Source organism: Diorhabda sublineata, chromosome 3 (assembly GCF_026230105.1).
Source record: "Diorhabda sublineata isolate icDioSubl1.1 chromosome 3, icDioSubl1.1, whole genome shotgun sequence".
In the NCBI taxonomy this organism is placed as follows: Eukaryota; Metazoa; Arthropoda; class Insecta; order Coleoptera; family Chrysomelidae; genus Diorhabda; species Diorhabda sublineata.
The window spans coordinates 24150869-24168134 of record NC_079476.1 but is presented as its reverse complement, the minus strand read 5'-3'; the positions used below and the strand labels follow the sequence as shown (position 1 = coordinate 24168134).

Below are 17266 nucleotides of genomic sequence, written 5' to 3'. Positions count from 1 at the left end.
AGACAGGATAAAGCCCCAAATTTTCGCTTCAAACAAATTCATGAAAATCTAATCACTCGCTGCAGAATTAACAATTAACATTATTTTTTAAAACCTATGCGTATTGTTTGTTCAAATATTCTGTGATGTGGTTGAAATAACAAACTTTTCGAGATCCTCAACAATAGTTCTATGGAGAACTTGAGGAACTCAATTACGAATTTCGAAAATATCCTTAAATTGGAATATTGCTTTTTTTCAGCCTTTCAGGCCCGAACCTTGTGAACTCGAGTATGCGGATATTGATTACAAATCTTACGGCCCAATAGACTATAAGGCAGCTTCCATCTATGCCGCTATGAAGAGAAACAAAAATAATAATAATAAATTCGAACAAGTCAACAAAGAGGATCTTCTATGAACTAGTTTTTGATACGTTGCTGTGTTTTTAGGACAGATTTGTACACGTGAAATTTGGATTTTTTTGTGTGTGAAAGTTTTGTTTTAATGTTATTAAAAACGTTTATGAATTCAATAAATCGGGTTTCTTCAAAAATTCATTCTACAAGTTTCTTTTTGATCCAGATAAAAAGGATTTTATTGATGTAAATTGATGGTACTACATAACGATTTCATAATATGATATACATTAACTGAAAGTTTTCATACTCTGTTTCTAACGTATTGATATTATTGAGTATTGATATTATTTTTTAAATTTTTTCCGGGTTTCCGAACTCCTTAAGGGGACCCCGTCATTATTTTATTCCCGGGCCTTATAAATCTTAATCCGGTCCTGTTTATTCTAGCTTCTAAAATTCTATAATATGGTGTATTGTTCTAACGATCTAATAATTTGTTGAGGAAACACGGTTTAATTATTTTGAAAACCACTAAAGAATCCAAATATTAATTATAACTGCTGTAAAAAAACTCGGACTCACCTTAATGCTGATCAATAGCATTATTTTAAACGATTTTAAATGTTTTAAATAAAAAAAATAATCTTATGAAGTTTGTTAGACGAGAAAGGATTATATGTAAATAATAAAATTTTCTATTTTGTCAATCAATGTTTAATGTTTTTAAACATATCGAGAATCATACATTTAATTATTTGTCTCTAACTGCCAAACGTATTTGGTGTGATTATTTTTTATACCCCTTATGATAAATTTAATGTCTAATTTTGAAATCAAATGCAAATTTTCATATGAATTCCCATCAAAAGAAGACTGGTGCGATTCCTTGTCTCAACGTTTTTAGAACCAAAGTTTTATCATATAAAACTACATTGCAGTATTTTTTATTAAATAAATCCACCATTGACGTCGTTGAATCTGTAAAATTCTTAGGGCTTGTTGTGAACAATTCCTTGAAATGCCGCCTTATCTAAAAAATTAAGCTCCTCCTGCTTTGCTCTGAGATTAGTTCCCAAAAAACTGAACTTATCCACTTCAACCTCAACCTTAACAGTCTATTATGCCCTTATTGAGTCACATCTCCGATATGTCCTTCCCTTCTGGGATACGTGTAGTACGACTCGATTTAAGCGAATCTTCAAACTACACAAGAGAGCTATTACATATTTACTCGGACCAAACAGCAGGGCTCACTGCAAGACTTCTTTAAAAAATTGAAAATTCTGACTCTTCCTTCCTTATTTATCTTTGAATCCGTTTGCCTAATTCGTAAACACGCTTCTCCAGTTTCGCGGAGCGCGACCTTTACCTACCTATTCCACGTTCAGAATTGGTCAAGGGCTCAATATTTTCCAATGCAAAAAATGCACAATCACTTGCCAACTGAAATCAAATCGATATCATCTTTTCCCCTTTAAAATAACTGGCAAAAATGGACATTTCGATCTATTTGAAATATTTTAATAAAGGTCGAAATAGGTGCGAAACGTTTCTATAAAAGAGACCCTAAAATCAAGACAGGTAATCACAAAATTATTTACCGCACTAAACACAACTAAATAGCTGAAAATATAGGTTAAGGTTTTTTGCTAAAAAAAAGCTACACGATATTTAGTTCCAGCGCTGTATTAATTTAAGATGACGCTCCATTCAAAATAGTATCACGTGACCTTATTTGACGTTCTAACACGGCATGGAACGTCTACATGACATTGCACAATTTATTGAATGATATGTCAAAAAACCTTTTCAGAAACCATGAATCAATCACACTAATCATGATCAGAATGTTGTTTAAGTAATCCGATTCAGAAGCATCGAGTCATTGCCTTTCTACTCTAATTTATCAAGCGATAAGTCATTTCGGGATGACTTCACAACCAGCCGCCATATTGAGGACAAATATTGCGTTATTTACATTAAAATTATTATTCGTAATGGTGTTAAAATTATAATTAAACTTTCTGTGAGGTATTTCTCCAATATTTATTTAGTCCTTTCAATTATTTCGTTAAAATAAACTCAAATATTTGAAATTACAAATAAACATGTAGTTGTTTTTTTTTCAATTTCACATGACTCGGGATGTTATGAAAATTTGCTTTTGTATCCACTATGTTTCCTTTTTTGATTTTTTTATCATAAACTAACTTATTTATAAGTTTTGACTGGTTATTATAAAAAAAAACTGATTTTCAGTTAGTTAGTTTTACTGAATGTATCATAATTCAGATATTTACGTGTATGTTTATTATAATATTACCAAAAAACACTTTTTTATTGGAATTCAGAAGTGGGATTAGGATATAAAAGAACTAAGAACCCAAATTTTATACTGTTATATCAAGAGATTATATTTCAGTAAAATAGTACTTTTGACCATTTCTTAGGTTATGAAACCAATCCCTTCGAATTATTTGGTCATATTCAACACAATACCTGAAAACTTTTTGTTCAGTTCAGATTTTATTGAAAAAAAGATAAACATATGCCAATTTTCTAGAAATTGTCTTTCCTAAAGAAACAAATAATGTCAAAATTCCCAATGCAAATAGATATACCTGTACAGATTTTTTTCAAATTTTTAATAGCACAGTTTATTTTAGTTGCAGTAGCGGCAGTAATATTTTTATATGAATGCAAATAACAGAAATATGTACAATTCAAGACACGTCTAATCAGTATTATGATACAAAAATTTTTAGTTAATGAGTATATCGCACATTTTTTTATAATTATTTTGCTATTTTTAACAATTTCTATTATTTTATCATAATCGTTTTCAAATTCCAAATCTATATGGAGTACCAACTTTAATATATTTTTTTCATTATTTTATATCGTGTGTCCACGATTACGTATTTTCTTTATCAAACAAGACAACAATGTACATACAAAATGTTTAAAAAATTTCACACATCTCCTCATCATGCTTTCTCAGACCCATAGAAGACAAATCAATTATTTATAACAAAGCTAAATTTGTATTGAAAACCTCGCGTGGCTTTTCAACTCAAAAGTGTCCAATCTGTGGACATACCTTATAAGTAATCCTATGAGATTTTATCATACTCTTACTTCCTTTTACCAAAGATTTTTAGTTTATAATCAATTTTTTTTATTATTTTTATTAAGGTTACACCCGTAATGGCCTTGTAAAAATTCTTAGGTATAATCGGTAATATCTTAAACATTTCCTTTAATACTTCTTGTCCACTGGTGGTACTAACAAGTAACGAATTTAGACGAACGCCACACCGGAAGCAGTTGACTGGTCCAAGACCTGTTTGGTTCGTTGTTGCGAATTTGAACGAATTATATTTTAAAGGTATCCGCTTCCAGTGAACAAGAGACTTTAAACTAAATTCTTAGAAACTAGAATTTTAATTTTATCAATAAGTAGATATTTTTGTATAATATACTGAGTTCAAAACAAGCAATACTGTCGAGAATAATGTCTATCGTTTTTAATTTTATTCATTTGAAAGAACTTATTTGAATTATTACCAATTGAGCAATATTTTCAAAAATATCTACAATAATATTAAAATATTAGACATTATATTTGCAACATGCTCAAAATAATGTATTTTCTAAACATTTTTAAATTTTTAATTAACCTTCCAAATAGCTCCACAGAAAATTAGTGTAGAATTTTTTTAGAAAGAGACAAACATTTTCTTAACAATTACTTTCCAAAATTTCCTTTAATTAAAAAATTAACCAATTGTTCATCTTTTCAGTTTGGTCGTTAACGTAAAAAATACAAATATCAGAAATAATAACAAGTGGAGTTATGTTGTGTTCTATAACTTCAGTTGAGTGCCAAAATATTGTAAAATATGACGTCCATAACTTTTAGAAAACTTAGTGTGGTGCTCCAGAATCATGTTTATTATTAAGATTAAAATATATGCTAGGACCCAAAAGAAAAAATAATTATAGATAAGCAGTTGTTTCATTAACTTTATTATGAACAAAAAGACACACAGGATTTGTTTTATAATATCTAGTAATTCATATATGGAAAAAAAATCAAAAAAATATGCTAGGAAGCTTAGAAGACTAGTGAGTTGGATGACATCAAACAAAACAATGTTGTAATCATGTTAAGCCTAGGACTGTTGTTAAAAAATCGGTAGTATATCGATATAAATTTCTTTAATTTCTTATTTCTTAGACCCTTTGATATATTAATGCATCTAAATGTTCTTGATTTTAGGTCTCTTCTGATTTAAAATTAGTTTCTTTTATAATTTGAAGTTTCGACTTCTTTTAGTCTGTATCAAAATATTTTAATAATGAGTAAAAGTAGTCAAAACGTCAAATTTTCATCCGTCTTTCAAAGATTATTGAAAAAAAACTAGTTTTAAATCAGAAGAGCCCTAAAATCAAGAACATTTAGAAGCATTAATATATCGAAATATCGATATTTATTACTAATACTTTCTTGGAAGGTATATCGATAGTTCGATATTGAAATGTTTTTCCTGTTTTACTTTATTTATTTGCATATTATCCTTGTATAAAAAAAATACTATAAACAGTGTATCATCTATGGTCTGTTATAAAAATAATACAAAATTTTTAAACTTGACTGATCAAATGTAGAATGTATTGTGACCTATTTCAAACACTCAGTTAGTGATTCTGATCAATTACGATCTGAGCAATTAGCAAAAGAAAAAAGTCCAAATATTTCTGCTCATGCAAGCAGTTATTAATCATTGGAATTTTTGTTTAGACATGATGGGGAGATTCTTGAAATTATCTTCAATTGCCGCAAAGGTATTAGCATCGAGAACTAAGATTAATGTACCTGATATGATAACTACTAAACCATCAACAGCTATTGGAGTGTCAGTGCGAAATGGTAATGGAAGGTATTGAAGATAGATTAGTGCCTTGACATGAAGATATGATCTGGAAAAATATGTCTAGTGCCAATGAAGTTTTGATACAATATCTGCTGAGTTTAAGCAGTATTTAGATCAACTAAATATTTCAAGGTCATCAAATGGACTAAAATTTTGGATCGATAGTAGACATTTCACTTCTGTACTATCAGAAATAGCTGTTAAATTTTTGATTTCTTTTGCTATATCTGTACAAATTACTTCTACAATCTTTTAGTGTCTAATAATCGTAGCAGTCAAAAAGCTACACATATAAAACAACTAGTATTTATAAAAACTCTCAACTCATAAATTTTGGTACATTTATAATTACATTTGCTTAATAAATATACTGGATTATAAACTGTGTGAATTATCTTTGAGCCGACTTGCAATTGTTTTTTTTTAAGCCGATAAGATAAAATCGAAAAAACAGCGATAAATTTTTTTCGATATATCAAACTCCGATGTTCCTATATTCAAAAAATCGATATATCGAGAATCCGATATTTTAAAAAATATTAACAGTCCTAATTAAGCCCAGCTAGGCTTCTTTTCAAAAGAGTAAATAAAAATTATTAAGTAGAACATGAAACTTTTCAATCAATTGAAATTTACATCACTCATTTCTCAAAGATTTTATTCAGATATTTTTTCATATTTTGTGCATGAATACTAAGTAAAGTTTGGCTTTAATAATAATTATTTTCTTATTTGGGTGCTACCATGACACTTTGTACTTAAAGTACATTCAATTTAGATATTGTAGAACCATTATTACCTTTGAAATATCTCTGTATCATCTTGTAGATATGTATAATATAAATTATAGCCCCTTACGCAGTTTAATAAAGAAATTGTATGGAAACTTAAAAAACTAATTTTTTCAACCTTTTTCCATCCCTAAGAAGTTCATTAAGAAGAAACATAAGACATTATAAATCTAGTGTTTGCAAAGATAGAATACAGCAAAAGACAATGGTTAATCTGTGCAGATTTGATAGTTGTTTTATGACTACAAACTGGGAACACAAAATACTGCGAGTTGAACAGCCGAGACAGAAATAGACATTATGTAAGAACAATATGGCTACCAAGACTTATTTATGTTCCTAGGCAAAAATGAACCTTTAGTTAACCCTGAAAACATAATACTTCGACTTTTGCACATCAAATTAAGGCTAATCAAGCATTCTTTAAAAGCCATGGACAAAGATGGATGCTATCAAATTTTTGAACCAAAAATTTCCTTCTTTAAATAACGCTAAAATAAAGGAAGATGTATCTGTTGGACCCGACGTCAAAAAATTAATTGAAGATCCGGCATTTATTACTACCTTAAATAAAAAATGTATTTCTCACAAAAATGTGACGTGGCTCAAATTTTTTGGCATTCTTATTCATTTTTTCTATAAGAATTAGTAATTACTATAAAATATTGGCACAGGGGCTTACATAAACACATTTTAGATTAATAACAATAATATAATAAATAGAATAATATAAAATAATAATAAGAATTTCAGCTTGCATATTTTCATCACTTTTTACCTTTTCTTTTTGTTTTATATGGTCCTATACCTTTTCTAGTCATCATTGCTCTCCACCATGTCTGTAATATATTTTCAAATGAAAACAAAAATAATTTATGCAAAAAGAACTAGAACATCGATAAAAGCGAACTCTATAAATACGCATAAAGCTAAAAGACACCTGGTCCTTGTCTCGTCCACGACATGGACCGTGAAGTCGATGCTGCAAACGGCAAATCTTCGAATTGTTTTCTATAACCTGTTTACAGTATATTATAGGAATTTTTAAAGAATCAATTTATAAGAAAGCCTTGTTATTTGTTGGTATTCTAGAATTCGAATCATCGAGAAATCAGTTGTATATAAATAGCCAATATTCAGAAAATAATTGTATATATAATATAAATAAATTATATAATTTAGGAAATAGTTGAATCGTAGTGAATAATTCAGTGAATGGTTTAGTGTTTAGATTTAGTGTTAGATTATGAATAAATTACAATATAAAGTATGCATTTTGTCTGGATATATAGAATCTTTTGTACCTGTATTATTAATGAAGCCCATTTAATATCTTTCTCTCTTGCCTTTGCTCTTTTTTTATTATTTTTATACACTATCCAATCAGCCATTTCTTTCTTCCTTTTCTCATTTTCCTCAATCACTCTGGCGTGAGTTAAACTCATTTCTTCAAGCATCGCTTTCATATTGATCATCTCCGTCTCTCTATTTTCGATTTCTTCATCGTATTTTTTCACCCAATACGCAATTTTATCCATACAATCCTATAAACATCAGTAGCACATCACGAATCAAAAATTGTATATATTAAGCTGTCACAGAAAAAATCTTTCAGCCTTCGTTTGTATAGGGGTTGCTTTTTTTGTTTTGGTGTAAAAACAAAGCAACGGATTGTTGTGAAACTTTACTTGAAATTTTGAAAAAATGCAACTGAAACTCATAATTTGTACATACAAATATATGGCAATGAATATTTGTCGCGTCAACGGGTTATTTTCAAAATAGCCGAGAAGATCTTGAAGATGATTCACGTTCGGGTCGCCCTTCCATGTCAAATCTTATTTGATCTGACTATCGACTAAGTATTCGTGCGATTGCCAAATCTATAGGAATTGACAAAGAATGTGTTCGTCAAATTTTAGATGAGAATTTTAATATGCGAAAAGTGTTTCCAAAACTGAAATTCTGTCATTCGTATAATAAGAAGCTGGCAAAAATATTTGTATTGACACTTGCGATTGATAATGACTCAAACTTATTAGAAAACGTGATAACGTGTGACGAATCAAATCTGCATGAAAAGGAACAAGATTTGAGTCTGTTGAAACTGTAAAAAGTGGCGCGCGTACTGAATGAATTGACAGAAAAAGACTTCCGGCACTGTTTCGCGCAAATCTCTTCATCTAATAACCATAACTAGAATAGAAATTTTGTTATTTTCACTCACATTTTTATCTTCTTCAATAAATTTCGAAAATTCTCTATGACATTTAAACTCGAGATCAAGTTTGTCTTTGGTCTCGTCGATGATGTTATCATAACGTTGTTCGTTATTCTTACAAGTTATATTGTTTTGTTCAATTCTTGTTCGTTCCCATTTATTATAATACGATCTTTCGAGACGACCATAAACTAAAACAGTTAATGACACAATTTTTTCATCTCCGAGATTTTATTCGGAACGTGTGAAACCTAAACTTGAAATATTCCAGTTATCCAAGAATTTTAACAGGCAGGAGATGAAGGGCCTTTCACACTGTCATTTCGGTTTTCATTTCCATCACCGTCTCAGTCGAACTGAACTAAAACGGAAAAGGAGAACTGAAAGGATGGCCAGATCTTTCCGTTCCGTTTCCGTTTCATTTCAGTTTAGTGGAATGCTGCGTCTAAACACGTTCATCAATCCGTCCGTGAATTTTCATACAAGAAATCAGTATTGATATTGAATTATGTTGAAATACCACGATTTTATTTTTGAATTTATCGGAATGTACAATTCAAATTCTTGCTTATGGGATAAGGACGCGGCTGAACGGCTTCAGTTTACGGACCACCGAATGGATCATGTAAAAAGAAAGACAGAAAACAACCGACAAACTGACATTTCCAATAAGACGGAGACGAAAGCTGAAATGACCATGTAAAAGGTCCTTTAGACCAGTGAGGCGGTGCTGAATCTATGCGAGGTGGGAGAACTGAAATGAGGAATGCGGAGGGACTTTTCTCACCGATAGCATTTTCCACTTCCAGCCTCAACTTTTCAATTTTTTGGTCGGTTTCTTCGATGGTACGTATATTATTTATTCGTTCTTCTTCAAGTTTATGTTTCAATACCAAGATTTTTTTCTCGTTATACTGTTTTTGTTTCAATAAAGCTCTCTCGTCTTGACACATTCGTTTAATAGCATCTGTACGTTTTTCTAGTACTGTGAACGTACCGGTCAAATCCAACTCTCTGAATGTTTCTTTTATTATGTTAATTAAGTTGTTAATGTCTACCGTTATTTTATCATAATTGGCATTAACGCAAGGAATTCGAGTGTCTGCATGGTTTTCTACACCTGTAAATCTAAGGGATTATTTATAATCGTTAATATTTAATGTTTACAATTGAAAATCTGAATCCCCAACTTACCTCTCAGTAATACTTTTGTATTCAATAGCGTCTGCATTGAAAACTAAAGCGTCACGTAAATTTAAACTTTTCAATATATAAAACTGCTCTAAACAGTCATTTAAGACACTTATAAGAGCGATTTGAATAAAACGGTTTCTAATATACGATTCATCTGTTTCTAATATGTCTTCCATATATAATAAATCCAGATTATATAATTCAAATCAATGGAAAAGACAACAAAATTCCATCAATATTGACGTATAGGGATATTTAAATTGTCAAATTGTATATAATGATTTATGATAAAATAATCTAATTGGTTTGTTACTAATAATAATAATTACAATTCCGGACCTGTATGTGTGTGCCTATACCATAGTCTTTTCTTATATTGGACAAACAGCAAAATTTAGGTACAATTACATGCTACAGTATTTCTTTAAGACAAAAATTTTTTACTTCGAAATAATCGCTTAAAAGAGCCAACAAAATACATTTCTTTAATTTCGAATTGGATATTTATCGTGAAAGTCTTCGATTTTCAAATATCAGATTTAGTTAACCTCTCAAATACATTAATAAAAAAGAAGAGTCTTTTAATCTAATCTAGGGTGTAAAATCGTAATAGATAAAGGTTATGTTGAGTGGTATTTTATTAATATAAACGATTGATTTAATATCAAGAAATTATTTTTCACAATGTCTCGTTATTGTTCTATAGTCACTCGTCAAAAATTATCTAGATCTATAAAATCTTCTCTGGTAAGATAACTTGAAAAACGTTTCAATATTTAGTTATATAAATATATATTTCAGAACTTTGAAGAACAAGAAATAATTAAATCAAGTTTGTTAAAGAAGAATAGCTCAAACTTTTGGAATAAAATACTGGTAGGATTAAAAATTTAGTATGAAAATATTCATGACGTTTTAATTCACATTTATTAAACATTTAATTGATACAATCTTTTTTTAGAAAAGTGCTACACAATTCGAAACAAAAAATGCTATAAGAATAATTAGTAACAAAGATCATCATACAAACAATAAAGTTGATGAGTTTCAAATTATCAGTCACAGAATATTATGTGAGGAAATTCAAAAACTCTACAATAATTTTCAGGAACAGATATCTCAAAAACAACGGGTAAGTTATGAACATATTTCATTCTAGAAAAAGCAAAAAATGATACAAATACATAACCTGAAATATTACTTAATCCATTTTTGAATCTCGAATCAGCAGAACATTTGAATTACTATAGGAGAATCCCTTTTAACATCTTTCCATTTTGGACAGAGTATTTAATTTTATATTGTTGTTAATGTGCTCCAACTTATTAACAACTACCAATATGAAAACAAAATATATAAGTTTAAACATCTTTAAAATCCAATGAAATTTTAGAATTTGAGCCCCAGATTAATACGTAAAGATATACAGAAGTTCTGCAATAATCTTCATAAACAAGTATCTCAAAAACAACAACAAGTATTATCTAAATTTGAAGAAGCTGTTTCGGCAAGGAATGATTCTAAAACAATAACTGTATCAATAGAAAATGAAGAATTATTGGATCAGTTCAATGTTCTTAGAAAATCTAATTCAGCTTCCCTAAATTTAGGAGGTTATGGTTCACTCGGTACTTTTATTAGTATCTTACAAAGTGGTAAAATGCAACAAGCAAATAAAAAGGTATAAATGTTATCAGAGTTATTCTAGAGGATTTTAATTTATTAAACACAAATTTATCTTTGTTTGTACATATAAATGGTTGAATTTCAGAGTTTCGGGACTAATTATTTACATACAGAAATAAAAAAATATTGTAATCACATTCAAGAAAAAATATCACAAGCAAGACCAAGACTATGGACGGCAACACCACTAGCAACTGTCACTGTAAATTCATCAACATCTAAAATGGAAAATGCTACAAATATAGAATCAAAACCTGAAATAGTGATTGAACCTATACCAGAACCACCTGTGATTCCAGAAGCATTAGGAGGAACTGAAGAAGTTTTGAGTCAAGTGAATGCTTTAGGGGAACCTACTTTTGCATCTTTGGGTTTAGGTGGATATAGTCCGGTTGGGATTGTACAGCATTGTTTTGAATATTTACATGGCACTTTAGGACTAGAATGGTGGTTGGCAATTGCACTAGGTAAGAATGTTCAATATATAAGCTTTGTTGAGTTGAACCGCTTAATCTCAGGAACTACTATTTCAAATAAAATGTTATAGTATTGTTTTGTCCATATATGATGGAATGTTAAATAACATCCCCTTACAACAAATAAGAGCCAAGCATCAATGAAAATGTTGCTAAACTAGAGAAAATTTATTTCTTTCGATAGCATCCAATGGAATGAGTTAAATAAATGGTTAAAAAGTTACCACTCCATGAAAAATATACATAAGTTTTGATTGTATAAGATTTTAGACAATTTTGAGTTATTTTAGATGACTGAAAAGTATTTTCTTACTTGGATGCTTTTTTGATATATCATTTTATAACATTTTCACCTACCAAATATTATTTCCAACAAACTCATCCCATCTAAACTAGTCAGTAGGTGAAATTGCTTTTGATTGTGGGATTGTGGCACCTCAAATAGATATGAAGTCACCAAATACACAGTTTTAGAGCTTGATCTTTCAAAAGATGTCAACAACAAGAGTAGGTAGATTGAAGCCTTGTTGACACAGAATCTTTTAATAATAACTTCAAAAAGGAAACTGAAACTTTCTCATCTTCAGACCTGTTGTCCTTTGAAGACGGTAATTGGTAGTAAACAATGTGTTTAAAGGTTAAATTGATTTACCTAGTTATTTTTATCTTTTCTGTAATTTTGATCGAATTGTTTTCCTTTTTTTTAGGTACTTTAGTAGTCAGAACAATATTGTTTCCCTTAGTCATAATGGCACAAAGAAATGCTGCGAAAATGAACAATTATCTTCCTCAGATGCAAATTCTGCAGTTAAAAATGACTGAAGCTAGACAGACCGGAAATCAAATGGACGCAGCAAGATACTCACAAGAACTAATGTTATTCATGAAAGAAAAAGGTGTAAATCCTTTAAAGAACATGGTCGTACCTTTAGCACAGGTAAACACTACACCTGACAATCTCTTTTTGGATATTTTTCCTGAATGGACTTCAAGGTATCTCCAATCTATAAAATTCTTTGATTGGATATTTTTTTTTAGTTATGTTTTGTTCTTTTTTATTCCTTTCCATAATGACTTATAACAACTTTCTGTTTCTTCGGGTACAGCATTTTTTCAATTATAAATAATGCAATGCACAGAATTTTGAGGAGCCTTTGAAAAACCCACATCTGAAATTTCTTTCATACACTTGTACTTGTACATCAGTAGAACTGTTTGCTGAAGACACTACTTTTTTGACAATACACCCAGGGATTTTTTTCAGATGGTCTATCTGAGAAATTGAGTCTATCTTGGACAGATCTGCAGTAACAATCAGTTAAGCCCAATTTTTGCTTCACAGATAGTAGTATCAAGCAAAATTAACAATTATTAAATTATGTTAAATGAGCAAGAATTAAAGCCCTGAGAGTCATCGATAAATTTATTAAAAGGGTATATGTTTTTTGGTCTTGAAACATTGTATCAATAGTTTCACAGGGGTTAATTATGTGTAGTAATATGATGTATGAATGGTCGCCTACCCAATAGGTTCGATTTTCAGGAACTATTGTAATATGAATACATTTTGATAATGTCGATTGTGGTTCAAATCGCCGATTTTTATTTGTAGATGCCAATCTTCATCTCATTTTTTATGGGATTACGACAAATGGCAAATGTTCCAGTAGACAGTTTAAGAACTGGTGGAATATTGTGGTTTACTGATCTTACGCTTCCAGATCAGTATTTTTTGATGCCTATTATTACTAGTGCAACGTTATATGCCACTATAGAGGTATGTATATTGAAATTAGAATTGGAAAATCGGTATTAGAATTTTTTTTATTTTCAGTTGGGAACCGATACAGCCAAATTGTCATCTCAAAATATGCAGTTAATGAAATATGTGTTAAGAGGTTTACCACTAATTATTTTACCTTTTACTTTTAACTTCCCTGGTGCTATATTATGCTATTGGGTATCTAGTAATTTCATATCTTTGGCACAAGTTGGATTTTTAAGAATACCGGCTGTCAGAGATTATTTCAAAATTGAACCAATGCAAAAGTTTAGTGTAGATCAAATGCCATTAAAACCGAAAGGATTCAGAGAGGGTTTGAAAGATTGTAAGTACATTGAAAATATTTACAATACAATGTGATTGGACCGGGTTAAGTGTCTAAATATTATTGTCAATAACACCTTAAGTTGTAGTCTTCCACTATCACTGAATTATTCATGACAAACAGAGGCCTCTGTTCTGGTCTCATTTGCTTCAAAAACCTGTTAAAAGTCACATCCAGATCAAATACATCACAGGTCTGTTTGAAAAACACCACAAAAATTTTAATTTGACATAACTCCACATGTATAGGCTCATTTTGAAGTAATTTGACTCAATTATTATTACCAATTGAAATTATAGATACTTGTATGAAAAATTTTTGTCAGTGTTGACAGGTGCTTTTGGAGAGCAAACAAACCCTCTACTCTCTTTTAAAACCATGATGCTAAAAGGTTTGGTTTTATTTTGACCGTTTTGGGGTATATAGTAACTTTGAATATGTCAACGATGACACAGAAATTTTAGCTTCTGTGCACTTCAATTGAAAACTAACCACAATGAGCTGACTGCATATTTAGACCATGAAATCAATTGGCGTTGCTGATTTAGTCGCCCATTATTAAAAAGTCACAACACTATTTTCTTAGTGTTATTTAGTGATGCAATTGTAAAAAGAAAATTTCAATAGTTAACACCTTTTTTTGTGCCTAAGGACACCTTTTTGTTATTTTTAACACTTCTAAGTAAATTTATTCACTTAACTTATTTTTAGCCTGGGAAAACATGAAAATTACGAAACAGTTGGAGGAAAGGAAGAGATTAGATGAATTGGCTTTTCAAAGAGCAGGAAAAGGACCAATCGTGAAGACTTATAAATATGATCCGACTAAACAAACAGAACCGGATAAATCTGCTCCAGTTAGCGTTAAAAGTACATGATTTTGTTAAAATGTTTATTATTGTTGTAGAAATAAAACGTTGAAATGACTTGATAGTTTTTTATTGTGTATTGTGTCTTTTATGTGTTTATTTATTATTAAATACTACCTTGAATGGGATATTTTTGTCCAACATGCTCACCAAAAGTGTAATACTTACATCATTCTGCACTAAAGGATCTTGATGAGCTCAGTATAATGGTAAAATTGTACAGGTACAACTGTCTACTGTAGTAAACAGTTTGGTTTAGTACTTTTGGCAATCAATACTGAGGCCCAGTTTTTGTGCAATGTATATTGCACCATAAGTCTTTGTCCTTTGATTTATGGGTGATTATTGATCCTTGTGGTAGACCATTCACTTGTACTTTTTTCTAAGGTAACATTGTCTGAGATTTTACTACTTTGCATTTTCCTTTAAAGATATTTATTATTATGTTGCTTAATGAAGTATATTTAATAAAAAAATACTAGCAAACTAATTTTATTGTACATCAATTAGTATATTTATTATTACTTTAAATGATATATTAATTATGTACACATAGTTTACAGTTTACTTAAGATTATACAAATCTCTATAAAAGTTCATTAGATTATGAGTTATATTCCACTGCATTAACAAACTAATAACATAAAAGCATACAATCCACGGTACAGGCAATAAGAAATATCTCGTGTTATTCAATATCTGTAATGAGTTGTAACCTAAAAAGGTAATGTAAAAATAATAAAGACAAGAGCATAACCAAAAGGTGTTACCCAAAACAATAGATATCGTCCAGTCGTGACTAATGATTCCATTATAGAAAAACAACTGAACAAAATGAAGCAATATTAAAGGAGGAAAGAAAGCATTTAAATGTATATCAAAACAAAACCCCCATTCAACATCCTCAGGGTTACTTTTTGGTTTCAGAAAAGTATTAGTTAAGTACCAGAATAAAGTAGCGACAATCATACCAAATATAATACAATCTATAAAGATAACAACCAAAAGACATTGGAGGAATTGAAAAAAAGATAATCTTAGTACAATAGAAAAAGCTATAGATGTTATACTAAGAGCACCTGTAAAAAGAACTAAAAATGCTGGATCATCTCTTGCATACTGTGATTTGGCTAATTTTCTTGCCCTGAACAACTTAATCAGTTTTTGTGGATTTGCAAATAGATAAAACATTTGCCACAAAGCAAACTCAAAGTCCATTTGATTGAATTTAAAGATTTTTCTCATATATCTAGCGCATTTGCTGTAAGCAGTTGCCATGTTACATGGGGATGTTAGGTAAATGTTGTTAGTGCTCATTTTCAAGCTCTTCTTTTTGATACAATACACTGATTAATAACTTTAATAAGATGATTGTTTTCTAAAGCAGCTGCAACTCTTTCTTTATCTGCTAACTGTTTATTAACTTGATGTTCAGCGTTGTGAGTTCCAGGTGTTACTTCCACTTTCACTTTAAATCTTGCTGGTAAACAACGAAGTAATTTCACTCTAATAGAAAGTCCTATAAGAGTGGCCATACTACAATGAGGAATAGTTGGCGTAAAATTGATGAGCAACGAATTCTTTCCATTATCAATTTTAATCAGATTCTCTTGTACGACATGTAATTGTTCCAATGATAATGGATGTTCTGGATCGTTGATATCTCGGATCAAATCTACAAAATAACGAATTATATTTTGGTTTTAATCAAGACGAAAAATGAATTACCAAATATTTCTCTTTGATCAAATTCGTCAACAATTGTATCATCTTCTTCATTCACGGTGGCTGTTCTCTCATCACTTTTTTTATATACGTTTGGATTTTGATTTTCCAGCTGACCTAGTGACATAATATTTTTAGTTTTCTTTACAGTAACTGTAGTTAGTTTATACCTACAAATTTAAATAATATTAAACCGAATAAAACTATTTGCTCTAATCACCAAAAAATTCATCGCAAAACAATCGTGACAATGTCAAAATTGTCAAATGTCAATTTTATCTGTCATTGTCTGATTATAGACAAATATATAATGTTATATTAGAAGTTTTTCCCTACATCAAATCCAATCCCAATGCAAGTTTAATTTAGAGTGTAGAAATGAGCAATATCTTATTTGGGAGTAAAGTTAAAAAAATGTCCACTCCAAATAACAGTTCAAAAACCTTCCAGAAATTACGAGAAAACAAGCACCTATAGTGCTCTATCCTCCATAATGAGCAAATGTAAATTACGTAGATTCATAAACCATTCCGAGTTTCACACAAATGAGATTAATAAAATGACTAGTGATAAGTGATTTTTTAAGTACCTTCGTTGCATTAAATTAATTCTTTAAAATCATCTTTCATGAAAAAAATTGTACCCTTTAATTTATTTATTGGTATAGTAATAAGTAATTATTAATGCATCTCATATAACACTACTGTTTAATATTCATATTCGTGAAAATTCCAGCAACAGTGCCATCTGTTTACCTATGAAAAGACCTATATCATTTTATAGAAATAAAAATATAATGAACGTTCACACTATTGAAAATATCATTTAAATACTATAAGTATGAATATACATTCCTTCTCTAGTTTAAAAAAGAAGTATATCCTATATTTTTTCTTCGGGTAGTATGACTGGAGTTCG

The 17266-nt window shown here is 29.9% G+C and overlaps 4 protein-coding genes across 6 annotated transcripts in view; 2 read left to right on the top strand and 2 right to left on the bottom strand.

The window, feature by feature from the left end:
• Window positions 1-6173, top strand: part of LOC130441144 (titin) — a 453335-nt gene extending 447162 nt beyond the window's left edge. The window contains exon 22 of one of the 2 annotated variants that reach the window (XR_008909591.1): window positions 242-318. Coding sequence is in view for 1 of the 2 variants with exons in the window: in XM_056774695.1 (XP_056630673.1) it covers window positions 242-400 (159 nt within the window). In the remaining variant the exon portion in view is untranslated. Of the gene's footprint in view, window positions 1-241 lie in introns of both variants that reach the window. The other variant, XM_056774695.1, reaches the window with a different exon arrangement.
• Window positions 6174-9866: 3693 nt separating this feature from the next.
• Window positions 9867-14681, top strand: LOC130441978 (mitochondrial inner membrane protein OXA1L). Of its 2 annotated transcripts, XM_056775917.1 has the most exons (9): window positions 9867-10231; window positions 10286-10360; window positions 10446-10616; window positions 10878-11165; window positions 11256-11637; window positions 12354-12583; window positions 13259-13423; window positions 13481-13754; window positions 14466-14681. In XM_056775917.1, exons 1-9 carry the CDS (start codon window positions 10169-10171, stop codon window positions 14630-14632), a joined length of 1815 nt encoding a protein of 604 aa, XP_056631895.1. In that variant the 5' UTR covers window positions 9867-10168; the 3' UTR covers window positions 14633-14681. The 2 variants fall into 2 exon arrangements, with proteins under 2 accessions (XP_056631895.1, XP_056631896.1); XM_056775918.1 differs by lacking the exon at window positions 10878-11165 and having other exon boundaries at window positions 10064-10231.
• A 418-nt stretch (window positions 14682-15099) lies between these two features.
• LOC130441979 (protein unc-50 homolog) lies at window positions 15100-15940 on the bottom strand. The gene has a single exon (XM_056775919.1). The coding sequence runs from the start codon at window positions 15938-15940 to the stop codon at window positions 15188-15190; it is 753 nt and encodes a 250-aa protein (XP_056631897.1). The 3' UTR covers window positions 15100-15187.
• LOC130441980 (MIP18 family protein galla-2) lies at window positions 15100-16638 on the bottom strand. The gene is made up of 3 exons (XM_056775920.1): window positions 16569-16638; window positions 16352-16518; window positions 15100-16298 (listed from the first exon to the last, which is right to left on the bottom strand). The coding sequence occupies exons 2-3, from the start codon at window positions 16473-16475 to the stop codon at window positions 15943-15945; spliced, it is 480 nt and encodes a 159-aa protein (XP_056631898.1). The 5' UTR covers window positions 16476-16518; window positions 16569-16638; the 3' UTR covers window positions 15100-15942.
• Window positions 16639-17266: the final 628 nt, after the last annotated feature.

Bases quoted from the DNA above. Each gene is read 5' to 3' on its own strand.
- LOC130441978 (XM_056775917.1), top strand. From the start codon at position 10,169: ATGTCTCGTTATTGTTCTATAGTCACTCGTCAAAAATTATCTAGATCT. The intron at 13,424-13,480 runs GTATGTATATTG...TTTTATTTTCAG, and splicing joins CGTTATATGCCACTATAGAG to TTGGGAACCGATACAGCCAA. The intron at 13,755-14,465 runs GTAAGTACATTG...ACTTATTTTTAG, and splicing joins CAGAGAGGGTTTGAAAGATT to CCTGGGAAAACATGAAAATT.
- LOC130441979 (XM_056775919.1), bottom strand. From the start codon at position 15,940: ATGAGCACTAACAACATTTACCTAACATCCCCATGTAACATGGCAACT.
- LOC130441980 (XM_056775920.1), bottom strand. From the start codon at position 16,475: ATGTCACTAGGTCAGCTGGAAAATCAAAATCCAAACGTATATAAAAAA. The intron at 16,299-16,351 runs GTAATTCATTTT...GTTATTTTGTAG, and splicing joins TGATCAAAGAGAAATATTTG to ATTTGATCCGAGATATCAAC.